Source organism: Nerophis ophidion, linkage group LG03 (genome assembly GCF_033978795.1).
Source record: "Nerophis ophidion isolate RoL-2023_Sa linkage group LG03, RoL_Noph_v1.0, whole genome shotgun sequence".
In the NCBI taxonomy this organism is placed as follows: Eukaryota; Metazoa; Chordata; class Actinopteri; order Syngnathiformes; family Syngnathidae; genus Nerophis; species Nerophis ophidion.
The window spans coordinates 85,435,295-85,454,798 of record NC_084613.1 but is presented as its reverse complement, the minus strand read 5'-3'; the positions used below and the strand labels follow the sequence as shown (position 1 = coordinate 85,454,798).

Here is a 19,504-nt window from a genome sequence, read left to right as displayed (position 1 = left end):
AGCGGCTTTACTTTGAGTTCCTCCCGGATGGCAGAGCTTCTCACCTTATCTCTAAGGGAGAGACCCGCCACCCGGCGGAGGAAACTCATTTCTGCCGCTTGTACCCGTGATCTTATCCTTTCGGTCATGACCCAAAGCTCATGACCATAGGTGAGGATGGGAACGTAGATCGACCGGTAAATTGAGAGCTTTGCCTTCCGGCTCAGCTCCTTCTTCACCACAACGGATCGGTACAACGTCCGCATTACTGAAGACGCCGCACCGATCCGCCTGTCGATCTCACGATCCACTCTTCCCCCACTCGTGAACAAGACTCCTAGGTACTTGAACTCCTCCACTTGGGGCAGGGTCTCCTCCCCAACCCGGAGAGGGCATTCCACCCTTTTCCGGGCGAGAACCATGGACTCGGACATGGAGGTGCTGATTCTCATTCCGGTCGCTTCACACTCGGCTGCGAACCGATCCAGTGAGAGCTGAAGATCCCGGTCAGATGAAGCCATCAGGACCACATCATCTGCAAAAAGCAGAGACCTAATCCTGCGGTCACCAAACCAGAACCCCTCAACGCCTTGACTGCGCCTAGAAATTCTGTCCATAAAAGTTATGAACAGAATCGGTGACAAAGGGCAGCCTTGGCGGAGTCCAACCCTCACTGGAAATGTGTCCGACTTACTGCCGGTAATGCGGACCAAGCTCTGACACTGATCGATAGTTGCTTATTAACATGCAAATTAGTAACATATTGGTTCTTAACTAGTCATTGAGTACTAATTAATGCCTTATTCGGCATGGCCTTGTTATAACCCTAACCCTGACCCTAACCAAATAACTCTAAACTAAGTCTTTATTACTTAGAATATGTTCCCCTAGTGTCCAAATAACTCTAAAATTAAGTCTTTATTACTTAGAATATGTTCCCCTAGTGTCCAAATAACTCTAAAATTAAGTCTTTATTACTTAGAATATGTTCCCCTAGTGTCCAAGTAACTCTAAAATTAAGTCTTTATTACTTAGAATATGTTCCCCTAGTGTCCAAATAACTCTAAATTAAGTTTTGTTACTTAAAATATGTTCCCCTAGTGTCCAAATAACTCTAAAATTAAGTCTTTATTACTTAGAATATGTTCCCCTAGTGTCCAAATAACTCTAAAATTAAGTCTTTATTACTTAGAATATGTTCCCCTAGTGTCCAAGTAACTCTAAAATTAAGTCTTTATTACTTAGAATATGTTCCCCTAGTGTCCAAGTAACTCTAAAATTAAGTCTTTATTACTTAGAATATGTTCCCCTAGTGTCCAAATAACTCTAAAATTAAGTCTTTATTACTTAGAATATGTTCCCCTAGTGTCCAAATAACTCTAAATTAAGTCTTTATTCTTTAGAATATGTTCCCCTAGTGTCCAAATAACTCTAAAATTAAGTCTTTATTACTTAGAATATGTTCCCCTAGTGTCCAAATAACTCTAAAATTAAGTCTTTATTACTTAGAATATGTTCCCTAGTGTCCAAATAACTCTAAAATTAAGTCTTTATTCTTTAGAATATGTTCCCCTAGTGTCCAAATAACTCTAAAATTAAGTCTTTATTACTTAGAATATGTTCCCCTAGTGTCCAAATAACTCTAAAATTAAGTCTTTATTACTTAGAATATGTTCCCCCTAGTGTCCAAATAACTCTAAAATTAAGTCTTTATTACTTAGAATATGTTCCCCTAGTGTCCAAATAACTCTAAAATTAAGTCTTTATTACTTACAATATGTTCCCCTAGTGTCCAAATAACTCTAAAATTAAGTCTTTATTACTTAGAATATGTTCCCCTAGTGTCCAAATAACTCTAAAATTAAGTCTTTATTACTTAGAATATGTTCCCCTAGTGTCCAAATAACTCTAAAATTAAGTCTTTATTCTTTAGAATATGTTCCCCTAGTGTCCAAATAACTCTAAAATTAAGTCTTTATTACTTAGAATATGTTCCCCTAGTGTCCAAATAACTCTAAAATTAAGTCTTTATTACTTAGAATATGTTCCCCTAGTGTCCAAATAACTCTAAAATTAAGTCTTTATTCTTTAGAATATGTTCCCCTAGTGTCCAAATAACTCTAAAATTAAGTCTTTATTACTTAGAATATGTTCCCCTAGTGTCCAAATAACTCTAAAATTAAGTCTTTATTACTTAGAATATGTTCCCCTAGTGTCCAAATAACTCTAAAATTAAGTCTTTATTACTTAGAATATGTTCCCCTAGTGTCCAAATAACTCTAAAATTAAGTCTTTATTACTTACAATATGTTCCCCTAGTGTCCAAATAACTCTAAAATTAAGTCTTTATTACTTAGAATATGTTCCCCTAGTGTCCAAATAACTCTAAAATTAAGTCTTTATTACTTAGAATATGTTCCCCTAGTGTCCAAATAACTCTAAAATTAAGTCTTTATTCTTTAGAATATGTTCCCCTAGTGTCCAAATAACTCTAAAATTAAGTCTTTATTACTTAGAATATGTTCCCCTAGTGTCCAAATAACTCTAAAATTAAGTCTTTATTACTTAGAATATGTTCCCCTAGTGTCCAAATAACTCTAAAATTAAGTCTTTATTCTTTAGAATATGTTCCCCTAGTGTCCAAATAACTCTAAAATTAAGTCTTTATTACTTAGAATATGTTCCCCTAGTGTCCAAATAACTCTAAAATTAAGTCTTTATTACTTAGAATATGTTCCCCTAGTGTCCAAATAACTCTAAAATTAAGTCTTTATTACTTAGAATATGTTCCCCTAGTGTCCAAATAACTCTAAAATTAAGTCTTTATTACTTAGAATATGTTCCCCTAGTGTCCAAATAACTCTAAATTAAGTCTTTGTTACTTAGAATATGTTCCCCTAGTGTCCAAATAACTCTAAATTAAGTCTTTATTACTTAGAATATGTTCCCCTAGTGTCCAAATAACTCTAAAATTAAGTCTTTATTACTTAGAATATGTTCCCCTAGTGTCCAAATAACTCTAAATTAAGTTTTGTTACTTAGAATATGTTCCCCTAGTGTCCAAATAACTCTAAAATTAAGTCTTTATTACTTAGAATATGTTCCCCTAGTGTCCAAATAACTCTAAATTAAGTCTTTATTACTTAGAATATGTTCCCCTAGTGTCCAAATAACTCTAAATTAAGTTTTGTTACTTAGAATATGTTCCCCCATACTAAAGTGTTACCAAAAACATACAACTTTGTCTTGAATTTGAAAAAAAAAAAACAATTTTATTTTTCACTAAAGAAGGGTTCGATGAATGAAACTGGTGGGGTTCGATACCTCCAACAAGGTTAATAACCACTGGATTAGAGTGTCCGCCCTGAGATCGGTAGGTTGTGAGTTCAAACCCCGGCCGTGTCATACCAAAGTCTATAAAAAAATTGGACCCATTGCCTCCCAGTTTGGCACTCAGCATTAAGGGTTGGAATTGGGGGTTAAATCACTCAATAAATCAATCAATGTTTACTTATATAGCCCTAAATCACTAGTGTCTCAAAGGGCTGCACAAACCACAACACAAACCACTACGACATCCTCGGTAGGCCCACATAAGGGCAAGGAAAACTCACACCCAGTGGGACGTCGGTGACAATAATGACTATGAGAACCTTGGAGAGGAAATCACCATAAATGATTCCCTCAATTCCCAGGGGGTGATCAAGGGGGATGGGTCAAATGCAGAGGACAAATTTCACCACACCTAGTGTGTGTGTGTGTGACAATCATTGGTCATTGAAGGGACGGCGTGGCGCAGTGGAAGAGTGGCCGTGCGCAACCTGAGCGTCCCTGGTTCAAATCCCTACCTAGTACCAACCTCGTCACGTCCGTTGTGTCCTGAGCAAGACACTTCACCCTTGCTCCTGATGGGTGCTGGTTGGCGCCTTGCATGGCAGCTCCCTCCATCAGTGTGTGAATGTGTGTGTGAATGGGTGAATGTGGAAGTAGTGTCAAAGCGCTTTGAGTACCTTGAAGGTAGAAAAGCGCTATACAAGTACAACCCATTTATCATTTATTTATTTAATTTAACTTTAACTTTAAATACTACAGTAATGAACAATACGTTTATTGAGTTTGAAAGGGCGACTGGCATAGTTTAGTTATACACTATGATTACCCTTATTTTTTTATTCTGGTCACAATACTTGACTCTAGAAATCAACTTACAGATTCTAGTTATGAAAAAAAAAATGTTAAACCTTTTTTGTCAAAGGAAAAAGTTTATTTTTTTGGGCAAACACAAATATGTATTATTTCCCCAAAACATATTTAATTGGAGCATTGAATAGGTCAATAATAACATTGATTATGATTCATTATTATTTTTGAGCATCCATCCATCCATCCATTTTTCTACCGCTTATTCCCTTTCGGGGTCGCGGGGGGTCTATCTCAGCTACAATCGGGCGGAAGGCGGGGTACACCCTGGACAAGTCGCCCCCTCATCGCAGGGCCAACACAGATAGACAGACAACATTCACACTCACATTCACACACTAGGGACCATTTAGTGTTGCCAATCAACCTATCCCCAGGTGCATGTCTTTGGAGGTGGGAGGGGCCTATCCCCAGGTGCATGTCTTTGGAAGTGGGAGGGGCCTATCCCCAGGTGCATGTCTTTGGAGGTGGGAGGAGCCTATCCCCAGGTGCATGTCTTTGGAAGTGGGAGGGGCCTATCCCCAGGTGCATGTCTTTGGAGGTGGGAGGGGCCTATCCCCAGGTGCATGTCTTTGGAGGTGGGAGGGGCCTATCCCCAGGTGCATGTCTTTGGAGGTGGGAGGAAGCCGGAGTACCCGGAGGGAACCCACGCATTCACGGGGAGAACATGCAAACTCCACACGGAAAGATCCCGAGCCTGGATCTGAACCCAGGACTGCAGGACCTTCGTATTGTGAGGCAGACGCACTAACCCCTCTGCCACCGTGAAGCCCTATTTTTGAGCAATGACAGTTAAAAAGAAAATTGCATGTTTGCTTTTTTATTCCACATATTTTTTCTGTAATTTTATTTTTAGAATGTGTCGCGGGCCGTTAACAAATTAGCAGCGGGCCACAAAAGGTCCCAGGGCAACAATTTGGACACATTAAATTAGATCAGGGGTCGGGAACCTTTTTGGCTGAGAGAGCCATGAAAGCCAAATATTTCAAAATGTATTTCCGTGAGAGCCATATCATATTTTTTAACACTGAATACAACTAAATGTGTGCATTTTTAAGTAACACCAACATTTTTAGAGTATAATAAGTCTTTTATTCTTTTTCATAACATTGATATTCTGAAGCTAACCAATAATAATTAAAATGTCATGTCTGTTGATCATGTTTTTGTTTGGCCATGTTCTGTTTGTCCTTTGGACTCTTTAAGTTCCTGTTTTTTCCCCTCCCTTGTCTGGTTTCCTTGGTTACTCATTTTGTCCACCTGTCTCTGGTGGACAAAATGCCCGCTCACCTGCTCCCCGAGCACTAATCAGAGGCAGTATTTAAGCTCGTCTTTGCCAGTCAGTCGCCATGGCGTCAATGTGATCTTTTATTGCTCTGTGCTGACTTGTTTCATGCCTTGCCATAGTTTCGTGCTTCATGCCATGCCAAGTAAGTTTTGTTTGATTTATCTTCATAGTCTGTTTATGCGTTAGCTTTGTTCCTTAGCCCAAATTGTGCCTCCACTCTCAGCGATTTTTATTTGTATCTTTTTTTAGTTTAAATTAAATCATGTTTTTACCTAAATGCCGTCTGCCTTCCTGAGGGAACGACCCTGCAGCAAGCTGCGACCCCCCCCATCGTGACATAAAATACTTCTTACCATTAATGCGACTTCTTGAACAGGTGCGGTAGAAAACGGATAGACGGATTTAAATGCATGACAATGTTTTATATTTTGCACGTTATTTTTAGCACTGTGATTACCAGCGAAATTATTCATAATTTTCACGTTAAGCAATGTCAGCTAAGATTTATCCGAGATCCAGATGCAGTCATCAAAAGAGCCACATCTGGCTCTAGAGCCATAGGTTCCCTACCCTTGGATTAGATCATTAAGAAGCAAAATCTAAGGGTTAGAAAATGATCATGATTTAATTCTTTGCCGCTTTGTACAACTAACTTTTGAGGGTGATTACACAGTATGCTGTAATCTGCGCTGAGTGGGATACGTTGCGGTTGTCTTTTTTTTTTGTGTGTGCTAGACAACCCACTACTATGTATACTCATTTTGTCCACCTGTCTCTGGTGGACAAAATGCCCGCTCACCTGCTTCCCGAGCACTAATCAGAGGCAGTATTTAAGCTCGTCTTTGCCAGTCAGTCGCCATGGCGTCAATGTGATCTTTTATCGCTCTGTGCTGACTTGTTTCATGCCTTGCCAAGTAAGTTTTGTTTGATTTATCTTCATAGTCTGTTTATGCGTTAGCTTTGTTCCTTAGCCCAAGTTGTGCCTCCACTGTCAGCGACTTTTATTTGTATCTTTTTTTAGTTTAAATTAAATCATGTTTTTACCTAAATGCCGTCTGCCTTCCTGAGGGAACGACCCTGCAGCAAGCTGCGACCCCCCCCCAATCGTGACATAAAATACTTCTTACCATTAATGCGACTTCTTGAACAGGTGTGGTAGAAAACGGATAGACAGATTTAAATGCATGAGAATGTTTTATATTTTGCACGTTATTTTTACCACTGTGATTACCAGCGAAATCATTCATAATTATCGCGTTAAGCAATGTCAGCTAAGATTTATCCGAGAGCCAGATGCAGTCACCAAAAGAGCCACATCTGGCTCTAGAGCCGTAGGTTCCCTACCCTTGGATTAGATCATTAAGAAGCAAAATCTAAGGGTTAGAAAATGATCATGATTTAATTCTTTGCCGCTTTGTACAACTAACTTTTGAGGGTGATTACACAGTATGCTGTAATCTGCGCTGAGTGGGATACGTTGCGGTTGTCTTTTTTTTTTGTGTGTGCTAGACAACCCACTACTATGTATACTCATTTTGTCCACCTGTCTCTGGTGGACAAAATGCCCGCTCACCTGCTTCCCGAGCACTAATCAGAGGCAGTATTTAAGCTCGTCTTTGCCAGTCAGTCGCCATGGCGTCAATGTGATCTTTTATCGCTCTGTGCTGACTTTTTTCATGCCTTGCCATAGTTTCGTGCTTCATGCCATGCTAGACAACCCAATACTATGTAAAAGCAGCGCTTTCTTCTTTACAGATCGGTGGGCACGTTCGCCAGAGCCTTGGACTGCAGCAGTTCTGTCCGCCAGCCGAGCCTTCACATGAGCGCTGCTGCAGCCTCCAGAGACATAACCTTGGTGAGAAACACACACACACACACACACACACACACACACACACACACACCATCCCATGTCAATAAGTGTGCAGATGATTTTGCTACCACGTGACACCGCCTCAAAGTGAAGTGAATTATATTTATATAGCGCTTTTTCTTTAGTGACTCAAAGCGCTTTACATAGTGAAACCCAATATCTATCCATCCATCCATCTTCTTCCGCTTATCCGAGGTCGGGTCGCGGGGGCAACAGCCTAAGCAGGGAAACCCAGACTTCCCTCTCCCCAGCCACTTCGTCTAGCTCTTCCCGGGGGATCCCGAGGCGTTCCCAGGCCAGCCGGGAGACATAGTCTTCCCAACGTGTCCTGGGTCTTCCCCGTGGCCTCCTACCGGCTGGACGTGCCCTAAACACCTCCCTAGGGAGGCGTTCGGGTGGCATCCTGACCAGATGCCCGAACCACCTCATCTGGCTCCTCTCCATGTGGAGGAGCTGCGGCTTTACTTTGAGTTCCTCCCGGATGGCAGAGCTTCTCACCCTATCTCTAAGGGAGAGACCTGGAAACTCATTTGGGCCGCTTGTACCCGTGATCTTATCCTTTCGGTCATGACCCAAAGCTCATGACCATAGGTGAGGATGGGAACGTAGATCGACCGGTAAATTGAGAGCTTTGCCTTCCGGCTCAGCTCCTTCTTCACCACAACGGATCGGTACAACGTCCGCATTACTGAAGACGCCGCACCGATCCGCCTGTCGATCTCACCATCCACTCTTCCCTCACTCGTGAACAAGACTCCTAGGTACTTGAACTCCTCCACTTGGGGCAGGGTCTCCTCCCCAACCCGGAGATGGCACTCCACCCTTTTCCGAGCGAGAACCATGGACTCGGACTTGGAGGTGCTGATTTTCACACTCGGCTGCGAACCGATCCAGCGAGAGCTGAAGATCCCGGTCAGATGAAGCCATCAGGACCACATCATCTGCAAAAAGCAGAGACCTAATCCTGCGGTACATCTGGATTGGCAGACCGGGGTGGAGGTTCCTTTCTTTAAGAAGGGGGACCGGAGGGCTTTTTCTCTAGTGACTCAAAGCGCTTTACGTAGTGAAACCCAATATCTAAGTTACATTTAAAGCAGTGTGGGTGGCACTGGGAGCAGGTGGGTAAAGTGTCTTGCCCAAGGACACAACGGCAGTGACTAGGTTGGCAGAAGCGGGAATCGAACCTGCAACCCTCTACCAACCGAGCTAAACCGCCCCTCAAACCTCTCATTTGCTCTTCCTCCCGTGTTTTTGTTTTCAAGTTCCACGCCATGGACACCCTCCACGCCACGGGTTACGACGTGACACGGGCCATCGCGGCGCTGGTGCCCCAGGGCGGGCCGGTCTTGTGCCGGGATGAAATGGAGGAGTGGAGCGCCTCGGAGGCCAACATGTTCGAGGAGGCGCTGGAGAAATACGGCAAAGACTTCACGGACATTCAGCAGGATTTTGTAAGCATGCATTCTTTCTTTACGCGAACTACCATCAATGAAGGGAGTGGAAAACGGTAGTGTGGGCATTGACCTCCACCAAGGCTCCATCCATCCATCCATCCATTTTCTACCGCTTATTCCCTTTTATGGGGTTGCGGGGGGCGCTGGCGCCTATCTCAGCTACAATCGGGCGGAAGGCAGGGTACACCCTGGACAAGTCGCCACCTCATCACAGGGCCAACACAGATAGACAGACAACATTCACACACTAGGGACCATTTAGTGTTGCCAATCAACCTATCCCCAGGTGCATGTCTTTGGAAGTGGGAGGGGCCTATCCCCAGGTGCATGTCTTTGGAGGTGGGAGGGGCCTATCCCCAGGTGCATGTCTTTGGAGGTGGGAGGGGCCTATCCCCAGGTGCATGTCTTTGGAAGTGGGAGGGGCCTATCCCCAGGTGCATGTCTTTGGAAGTGGGAGGAGCCTATCCCCAGGTGCATGTCTTTGGAGGTGGGAGGGGCCTATCCCCAGATGCATGTCTTTGGAAGTGGGAGGGGCCTATCCCCAGGTGCATGTCTTTGGAAGTGGGAGGGGCCTATCCCCAGGTGCATGTCTTTGGAGGTGGGAGGGGCCTATCCCCAGGTGCATGTCTTTGGAGGTGGGAGGGGCCTATCCCCAGGTGCATGTCTTTGGAAGTGGGAGGGGCCTATCCCCAGGTGCATGTCTTTGGAAGTGGGAGGGGCCTATCCCCAGGTGCATGTCTTTGGAAGTGGGAGGGGCCTATCCCCAGGTGCATCTTTGGAGGTGGGAGGGGCCTATCCCCAGGTGCATGTCTTTGGAGGTGGGAGGGGCCTATCCCCAGGTGCATGTCTTTGGAGGTGGGAGGGGCCTATCCCCAGGTGCATGTCTTTGGAGGTGGGAGGGGCCTATCCCCAGGTGCATGTCTTTGGAAGTGGGAGGGGCCTATCCCCAGGTGCATGTCTTTGGAGGTGGGAGGGGCCTATCCCCAGGTGCATGTCTTTGGAGGTGGGAGGGGCCTATCCCCAGGTGCATGTCTTTGGAGGTGGGAGGGGCCTATCCCCAGGTGCATGTCTTTGGAGGTGGGAGGGGCCTATCCCCAGGTGCATGTCTTTGGAAGTGGGAGGGGCCTATCCCCAGGTGCATGTCTTTGGAAGTGGGAGGGGCCTATCCCCAGGTGCATGTCTTTGGAGGTGGGAGGGGCCTATCCCCAGGTGCATGTCTTTGGAGGTGGGAGGGGCCTATCCCCAGGTGCATGTCTTTGGAGGTGGGAGGGGCCTATCCCCAGGTGCATGTCTTTGGAGGTGGGAGGGGCCTATCCCCAGGTGCATGTCTTTGGAGGTGGGAGGGGCCTATCCCCAGGTGCATGTCTTTGGAGGTGGGAGGGGCCTATCCCCAGGTGCATGTCTTTGGAAGTGGGAGGGGCCTATCCCCAGGTGCATGTCTTTGGAGGTGGGAGGGGCCTATCCCCAGGTGCATGTCTTTGGAAGTGGGAGGGGCCTATCCCCAGGTGCATGTCTTTGGAAGTGGGAGGGGCCTATCCCCAGGTGCATGTCTTTGAAGGTGGGAGGGGCCTATCCCCAGGTGCATGTCTTTGGAAGTGGGAGGAAGCCGGAGTACCCGGAGGGAACCCACGCATTCACGGGGAGAACATGCAAATTCCACACAGAAAGATCCCGAGCCTGGATTTGAACCCAGGACTTCAGGAACTTCGTATTGTGAGGCAGACGCACTAACCCCTCTGCCACCGTGAAGCCAAAAAAAATTGAACTCGCGACCCCTGGTTTACAAGACCAGTGCTCTAACCACTGAGCTATAGGGCCAGTCTTTACCCGCCTCCTGCATATTTCTTATGTGAAAATGATTACAAAGATAAAATATGGACCGTATTTTCCGGGAACATAAGGCGCACTGCCGATGAGCGGGTCTAGTCAGCTCTATTAAAGAGGTCATTATATTATTATTTTTTTCTAAATGTAAAAGACTACATCAGTGGTCCCCAACCTTTTTGTAGCTGCAGACCGGTCAACGCTTGATAATTTGTCCAAAATCTAACAATTTTAATTTAAGGCCTTAAAACAGGGGTGCCCATTACGTCGATGGCGAGCTACCAGTCGACCGCGGGGGGTGTGTCAGTCCATCTCCAGCCAGGCTTTTAAAAAAAATAGACCTAAAAATGAGTGATCATCAATCTTCACCAAGACGTCACTTAAATGACATTCACGGTACCGGAGGGTCTTGTGAGATGACGCTGGCTGCTGCAAGATCATTATTATGAAAATATGACCGAGAGGAAGGCGAGAAACACTTTTTATTTCAACAGACTCTCGCGCCGTACCCTCCGTCAAAACTCTAAAGGCCGACTGCACATTTCCTATCTTCACAATAAAAGCCCTGCTTCATGCTGCCTGCGCTAACTAAATACAGAGTCTGGGAAAACTGGCGTGCACAAGCGATCCCTCAGAAAGCTGGCGTGCACATCACTTGTGCACGCCAGCTTTCCGAGACTCTTATTTTGTTAGCGCAGGCAGCATGAAGCAGGGCTTTTATTGTGAAGATAGGAAATGTGCAGTCGGCCTTTAGAGTTTTGAGGGAAGGGACGGCGCGAAAGTCTGTTGAAATAAAAAGTGTTTCTCGCCTTCCTCTCTGTCATTTTTTCATAATAATGAACTGGCAGCAGCCAGCGTCATCTCACAAGACCCTCGGGTGCCGTGAATGTCAATCAAGCAAGCTACGGAATTTGCCGCCAATGTTTTTCTTGTAAAGTGTATGGAAGCTGGATGAATTAAATGCCAAAAACCAACCACTTTCATGTGGTATTGTACAGAAAGGACAACTTTTTTTCTCCTCCATTTGAAAATGTGGGCGTTATCATCATTACTGTCTGATTCCAATCAATGCAAGTCATCAGAATCAGGTAATACACCAACTTATATTCTTGTCTTCGTGAAAGAAAGACATCTATATGTGTTACACATGCTTGTATTATCATTAAACACATTTAACTTGTTTACAAAAATGTCTCTTCCATAAATAAATAAATATAAATGATATATATAAATGAGGTAGATCCCCTCGAGTTGGTCAATTGAAAAGTAGCTCGCCTGCAGAAAAAGTGTGGGCACCCCTGCCTTAAAATGTCTAGAATTCTCCTAAAATCTCAAGAGGTCCTAAATACGATTTTAAGAGGTCTTCAAAGTCTATTAACATAACTTTTGTTTAAAACATGCAAAAACCTCAGCCTTCCTTTAAGTGTTTCGATTTTTTGAGGACGCTATAAGGCAGGGGTAGGGAACCTTTGGCTCTAGAGCCAGATGTGGCTCTTTTGATGACTGCATCTGGCTCTCAGATTAATCTTAGATGACATTGCTTAACACAAAAAATAATGAACAATTCCCCTGGTAATCAGTGTTAAAAATAACATTCAAAATATAAAAAATTCTCATGCATTTTTATCCATCCATCCATTTTCTACCGCACCTGTTCAAGAAGTCAAGAATGGTAAGAAGTATTTTATTCATTATTAGTTAGCTTCAGGATAAAAATGTTGTTAAAAATAATAACAGACGTGCTATACGGTTTTACATAAAATGCACACATTTAGTTGTATTCAGTGTTAAAAAAATATTTTATGGCTCTCACGGAAATACATTTTTGAATATTTGGCTTCCATGGCTCTCTCAGCCAAAAAGGTTCCCGACCCCTGCTATAACGTAACTACAAAACGGAACTAAGGTAGCCTGCCTTATTGCGCACCACGAGCTAGCGTGTGTCGTGTTACAGCTTAGCATAGCAGCTGCAGCAGAGAAAACTTAACTAAAGCCCACAGCAAAGCCGAATTATTTGCATAACGATCAATTTAAAGGGGAACATTATCACCAAACCTATGTAAGCGTCAATATATACCTTGATGTTGCAGAAAAAAGACCATCTATTTTTTTAACCGATTTCCGAACTCTAAATGGGTGAATTTTGGCGAATTAAACGCCTTTCTGTTTATCGCGCTGGAGGCGATGATGTCAGAACGTGACGTCGCCGAGGTAACACACCCACCATTTTCATTTTCAACACACCGGGTCTCAGCTCTGTTATTTTCCGTTTTTTTGACTATTTTTTGGAACCTTGGAGACATCATGCCTCGTGGGTGTGTTGTCGGAGGGTGTAACAACACTAACAGGGAGGGATTCAAGTTGCACCACTGGCCCGAAGATGTCAAAGTGTCTGCCGCCAGACCCCCATTGAATGTGCCAGAGTGTCTCCACATTTTACTGACGATGCTAAGACAGACATGGCACAGAGATGTATGGATAACCTGTAGATGCATTTGCAACCATTAAGTCAACGAAATCACAAAGGTGAGTTTGTTGATGTTGACTTATGTGCTAATCAGACATATTTGGTTGCGGCGTGACTGCTAGCTAATCGATGTTAACATGCTACGCTAATCGATGCTAACATGCTATTTACCGGCGGTGCTTAAGCAGACATGGCACAGAGATGTATGGATAACCTGCAGATGCATTTGCAACGATAGTCAACGAAATCACAAAGGTGAGTTTTGTTGATGTTGACTGCCAGCTAATCGATGCTAACATGCTACGCTAATCGATGCTAACATGCTATTTACCGGCGGTGCTAAAGCAGACATGGCACAGAGATGTATGGATAACCTGCAGATGCATTTGCAACGATAGTCAACGAAATCACAAAGGTGAGTTTTGTTGATCTTGACTGCCAGCTAATCGATGCTAACATGCTACACTAATCGATGCTAACATGCTATTTACCGGCGGTGCTAAAGCAGACATGGCACAGAGATGTATGGATAACCTGCAGATGCATTTGCAACAATATTACGTTTCCTTCCACCCACATTTAATGTGAAACAAACACTTACCAATCGACGGATTTAAGTTGCTCCAGTGTCACAAGATGCGAAAGTCCTGATCGTTTGGTCCGCACATTTTACCGGCGATGCCAACGCAGCTATTCGGCCATGCTATGGCTATGAATAGCGTCAATAGCTATTCGCTCAATAGCTTCAGTTTCTTCTTCAATACTTTCATACTCCAACCATCCGTTTCAATACATGCGTAATCTGTTGAATCGCTTAAGTCGCTGAAATCCGAGTTTGAATCCGAGCTAATGTCGCTATATCTTGCTGTGGTATTCCCATTGTTTGTTTACATTGGCAGCACTGTATGACGTCACAGGGAAATGGATAGCGTCTTCGAAGATAGCAAAAATAAGGCACTTTAAGGCTTTATTTAGGGGTATTCCGAGACCGGTAAAATTTTGAAAAAAACTTCAAAAAATACAACAAGCCACTGGGAACTGATTTTTGTTTTTAACCCTTTTGAAATTGTGATAATGTTCCCCTTTAACTAAAGCCCACAGTCAATCAATCAATCAATGTTTACTTATATAGCCCTAAATCACTAGTGTCTCAAAGGGCTGCACAAACCACTACGACATCCTCGGTAGGCCCACATAAGGGCAAGGAAAACTCACACCCAGTGGGACATCGGTGACAATAATGTCCCAGTGGGACATCGGTGACAATGATGACTATGAGAACCTTGGAGAGGAGGAAAGCAATGGATGTCGAGCGGGTCTAACATGATACTGTGAAAGTTCAATCCATAATGGATCCAACACAGTCGCAAGAGTCCAGTCCAAAGCGGATCCAACACAGCAGCGAGAGTCCCGTTCACAGCGGAGCCAGCAGGAAACCATCCCAAGCGGAGGCGGATCAGCATCGCAGAGATGTCCCCAGCCGATACACAGGCAAGCAGTACATGGCCACCGGATCGGACCGGACCCCCTCCACAAGGGAGAGTGGGACATAGAAGAAAAAGAAAAGAAACGGCAGATCAACTGGTCTAAAAAGGGAGTCTATTTAAAGGCTAGAGTATACAAATGAGTTTTAAGGTGAGACTTAAATGCTTCTACTGAGGTGGCATCTCGAACTGTTACCGGGAGGGCATTCCAGAGTACTGGAGCCCGAAATGAAAACGCTCTATAGCCCGCAGACTTTTTTTGGGCTTTGGGAATCACTAATAAGCCGGAGTCCTTTGAACGCAGATTTCTTGCCGGGACATATGGTACAATACAATCGGCAAGATAGGATGGAGCTAGACCGTGTAGTATTTTATACGTAAGTAGTAAAACCTTAAAGCCGAATTATTTGCATAAGGTGGCAAAGTGCAGGTTTAACCATTTTTGGCTCTTCATCGATCAATTTAATGCATGCTTGAGGCCGGTGGATGGAAATAATTTGGATTAGGACCCGGATGTGGAGTCAACAAGGAGGGTTTGTAAACATTGCGGTGAAAGTGAATGTAACGCGAGTGTGAAAGTCGAAATCGGGGATAAGTCCGTGTCAAAAAAAAATGCTGAAACGCCACGAACAATTGCACAACTATTAAGTATCAACTTACCCCCCCGGAGGAGTGTTTTGTGGTTAAAGTGGCGCCAAGTGCCGAAGGATATCAATGAGATATACTAGTGAAATGAATATTACATACAGGAAGCACACACTATGGTAGCAGTAAAACTATAAAAAAAACAGAATTCTTCGATATTATTTTTATTTTTTAATCCAATAATTTCAGGTCAGCTTTTCATGCCTCATATTTTGATCTGTTGGTGACCATAAAGAAAAATAGTTCAGATGTTATGTGCACCACTGTTCCCCCTGGTGGCTGCTTGTTGTCAGTGCCACACCCCCCACTCCTCAGTGGGCCTTCTCTCGAAGACTGTTGAGTATGTGCATAATATTTGACTTTTTCACACCAGTGGCTCCAAAACTAAGTCATTTATCAATCAATCAATCAATCAATCAATCTCACACCAGTGGCTCGAAAAATGTCATTTATCAATCAATCAATCATCCATCCATCCATTTTCTACCGCTTATTCCCCTTTGGGGTCGCGGGGGGCGCTGGCGCCTATCTCAGCTACAATCGGGCGGAAGGCGGGGTACACCCTGGACAAGTCGCCACCTCATCGCAGGGCCAACACAGATGTGTGAAGTGAAGTGAATTATATTTATATAGCGCTTTTCTCTAGTGACTCAAAGCGCTTTACATAGTGAAACCCAATATCTAAGTTACATTTAAACCAGTGTGGGTGGCACTGGGAGCAGGTGGGTAAAGTATCTTGCCCAAGGACACAACGGCAGTGACTAGGATGGCGGAAGCGGGAATCGAACCTGCAACCCTCAAGTTGCTGGCACGGCCACTCTACCAACCGAGCTATCAATCAATCAATCATCCATCCATCCATTTTCTACCGCTTATTCCCCTTTGGGGTCGCGGGGGGCGCTGGCGCCTATCTCAGCTACAATCGGGCGGAAGGCGGGGTACACCCTGGACAAGTCGCCACCTCATCGCAGGGCCTCGGTAGAAAATGGATGGATGGATGATTGATTGATTGATAAATGACTATCTGTGTTGGCCCTGCGATGAGGTGGCGACTTGTCCAGGGTGTACCCCGCCTTCCGCCCGATTGTAGCTGAGATAGGCGCCAGCGCCCCCCGCCACCCCAAAGGGGAATAAGCGGTAGAAAATGGATGGATTGATGATTGATTGATTGCTTTCTCTCGAAGACTGTTGAGTATGTGCATAATATTTGACTTTTTCACACCAGTGGCTCCAAAACTAAGTCATTTATCAATCAATCAATCAATCAATCAATCATCCATCCATCCATTTCTACCGCTTATTCCCCTTTGGGGTCGCGGGGGGCGCTGGCGCCTATCTCAGCTACAATCGGGCGGAAGGCGGGGTACACCCTGGACAAGTCGCCACCTCATCGCAGGGCCAACACAGATAGTCATTTATCAATCAATCAATCATCCATCCATCCATCCATTTTCTACCGCTTATTCCCCTTTGGGGTCGCGGGGGGCGCTGGCGCCTATCTCAGCTACAATCGGGCGGAAGGCGGGGTACACCCTGGACAAGTCGCCACCTCATCGCAGGGCCTCGGTAGAAAATGGATGGATGGATGATTGATTGATTGCTTTCTCTCGAAGACTGTTGAGTATGTGCATAATATTTGACTTTTTCACACCAGTGGCTCCAAAACTAAGTCATTTATCAATCAATCAATCAATCAATCATCCATCCATCCATTTTCTACCGCTTATTCCCCTTTGGGGTCGCGGGGGGCGCTGGCGCCTATCTCAGCTACAATCGGGCGGAAGGCGGGGTACACCCTGGACAAGTCGCCACCTCATCGCAGGGCCAACACAGATAGTCATTTATCAATCAATCAATCATCCATCCATCCATCCATTTTCTACCGCTTATTCCCCTTTGGGGTCGCGGGGGGCGCTGGCGCCTATCTCAGCTACAATCGGGCGGAAGGCGGGGTACACCCTGGACAAGTCGCCACCTCATCGCAGGGCCAACACAGATAGTCATTTATCAATCAATCAATCAATCAATCATCCATCCATCCATTTTCTACCGCTTATTCCCCTTTGGGGTGGCGGGGGGCGCTGGCGCCTATCTCAGCTACAATCGGGCGGAAGGCGGGGTACACCCTGGACAAGTCGCCACCTCATCGCAGGGCCTCGGTACAAAAAGAATGGATGGATGGATGATTGATTGATTGATTGATAAATGACTATCTGTGTTGGCCCTGCGATGAGGTGGCGACTTGTCCAGGGTGTACCCCGCCTTCCGCCCGATTGTAGCTGAGATAGGCGCCAGCGCCCCCCGCGACCCCAAAGGGGAATAAGCGGTAGAAAATGGATGGATGGATGATTGATTGATTGCTTTCTCTCGAAGACTGTTGAGTATGTGCATAATATTTGACTTTTTCACACCAGTGGCTCCAAAACTAAGTCATTTATCAATCAATCAATCAATCAATCAATCTCACACCAGTGGCTCGAAAAATGTAATTTATCAATCAATCAATCAATCAATCAATCAATCAATGTTTATTTATACAGCCCTAAATCACAAATGTCTCAAAGGGCTGCACAAGCCACATCGACATCCTCGGTTCAGATCCCACATAAGGGCAAGGAAAAACTCACAACCCAGTGGGATGTCAATGAGAATGACATTGAGAACCCCCCCCTCCCCCTCCTCGAGGGGAGACCGGATGCAATGGACGTCAAGTAGGTCTAGCATAATATTGGGAAAGTCCAGTCCATAGTGCAGTGGTTCTCAACTTTTTTTCAGTGATGTACCCCCTGTGAACATTTTTTTTAATTCAAGTACCCCCTAATCACAGCAAAGCATTTTTGGTTGAAAAAAAGAGATAAAGAAGTAAAATGCAGCACTATGTCATCAGTTTCTGATTTATTAAATTGTATAACTGTGCAAAATATTGCTCATTTGTAGTGTTTTTTCTTGAACTATTTGGGAAAAAAAGATATAAAAATGACTAAAAACGCGTTGAAAAATAAACAAGTGATTTAAGTAGAAATAAAGATTTTCTCCACATAGAAGTAATCATCAACTTAAAGTGCCCTCTTTGGGGATTGTATTAGAGATCCATCTGGATTTATGAACTTCATTCTAAACATTTCTTCACAAAAAAAATAAATCTTTACGGAACATGTCCACAAAAAATGTAGCTGTCGACACTGAATATTGCATTGTTGTATTTCTTTTCACAGTTTATGAACTTACATTCATATTTTGTTGAAGTATTATTCAATAAATATATCTTGAAAGGATTTTTGAATTGTTGCTATTTTTAGAATATTTAAAAAAAAATCTTACATACCCCTTGGCATACCTTCAAGTCAAGAAAAGACAAGAAACGGCAGATCAACTGGTCTAAAAAGGGGGTCTATTTAATGCCCGGAGTATACAAATGAGTTTTAAGATGGGACTTAAAGGGGAACATTATCACAATTTCAAAAGGGTTAAAGACAATAAAAATCAGTTCCCTTGGGCTTGTTTTATTTTTCGAAGTTTTTTCAAAATTTTACACCTCCCGGAATATCCCCTAAAAAAGCTTTAAAGTTCTTGATTTTCGCTATTTGCAAAGCGACTGTCCATTTCCCTGTGACGTCATACAGTGCTGCCAATACAAACAACATGGCGGTTACCACAGCAAGATATAGCGACATTAGCTCGGATTTCAGCGGCTTAAGCGATTCAACAGATTACGCATGTATTGAAACAGATGGTCGGAGTATGGAGGCAGATAGCGAAAATGAAATTGAAGAAGAAATTGAAGCTATTGAGCGAATAGCTATTGACGCTATTCGGCCATAGCGTGGGTGTACCTAATGAAGTGGCCCATAGCATGGCTGCCTTATTAGCATCGCCGGTAAAATGTGCGGACAAAACGATCAGGACTTTCGCATCTTGTGACACTGGAGCAACTTAAATCCGTCGATTGGTAAGTGTTTGTTTCGCATTAAATGTGGGTATCTAGTTTCAAATGTACATACAGCTAGCGTAAATAGCATGTTAGCATCGATTAGCTGGCAGTCATGCCGTGACCAAATATGTCTGATTAGCACATAAGTCAACAACATCAACAAAACTCACCTTTGTGATTTCGTTGACTTAATGGTTGCAAATGCATCTGCAGGTTATCCATACATCTCTGTGCCATGTCTGTCTTAGCATCGCCGGTCAAATGTGAAGACACTCTGGTACATTCAATGGGGGTCTGGCGGCAGATTTCTTGCCAGTGGTGCAACTTGAATCCCTCCCTGTTAGTGTTGTTACACCCTC

At 44.1% G+C, this 19,504-nt stretch overlaps 1 protein-coding gene across 1 annotated transcript in view; it reads left to right on the top strand.

The window, feature by feature from the left end:
• mta1 (metastasis associated 1) overlaps positions 1-19,504 on the top strand; it is a 176,087-nt gene that overhangs the window by 111,957 nt on the left and 44,626 nt on the right. Inside the window, 2 exon segments of the mRNA XM_061896254.1 lie at positions 7,223-7,322; positions 8,603-8,791. Of these exon segments, the coding sequence (XP_061752238.1) occupies positions 7,223-7,322; positions 8,603-8,791 (289 nt within the window).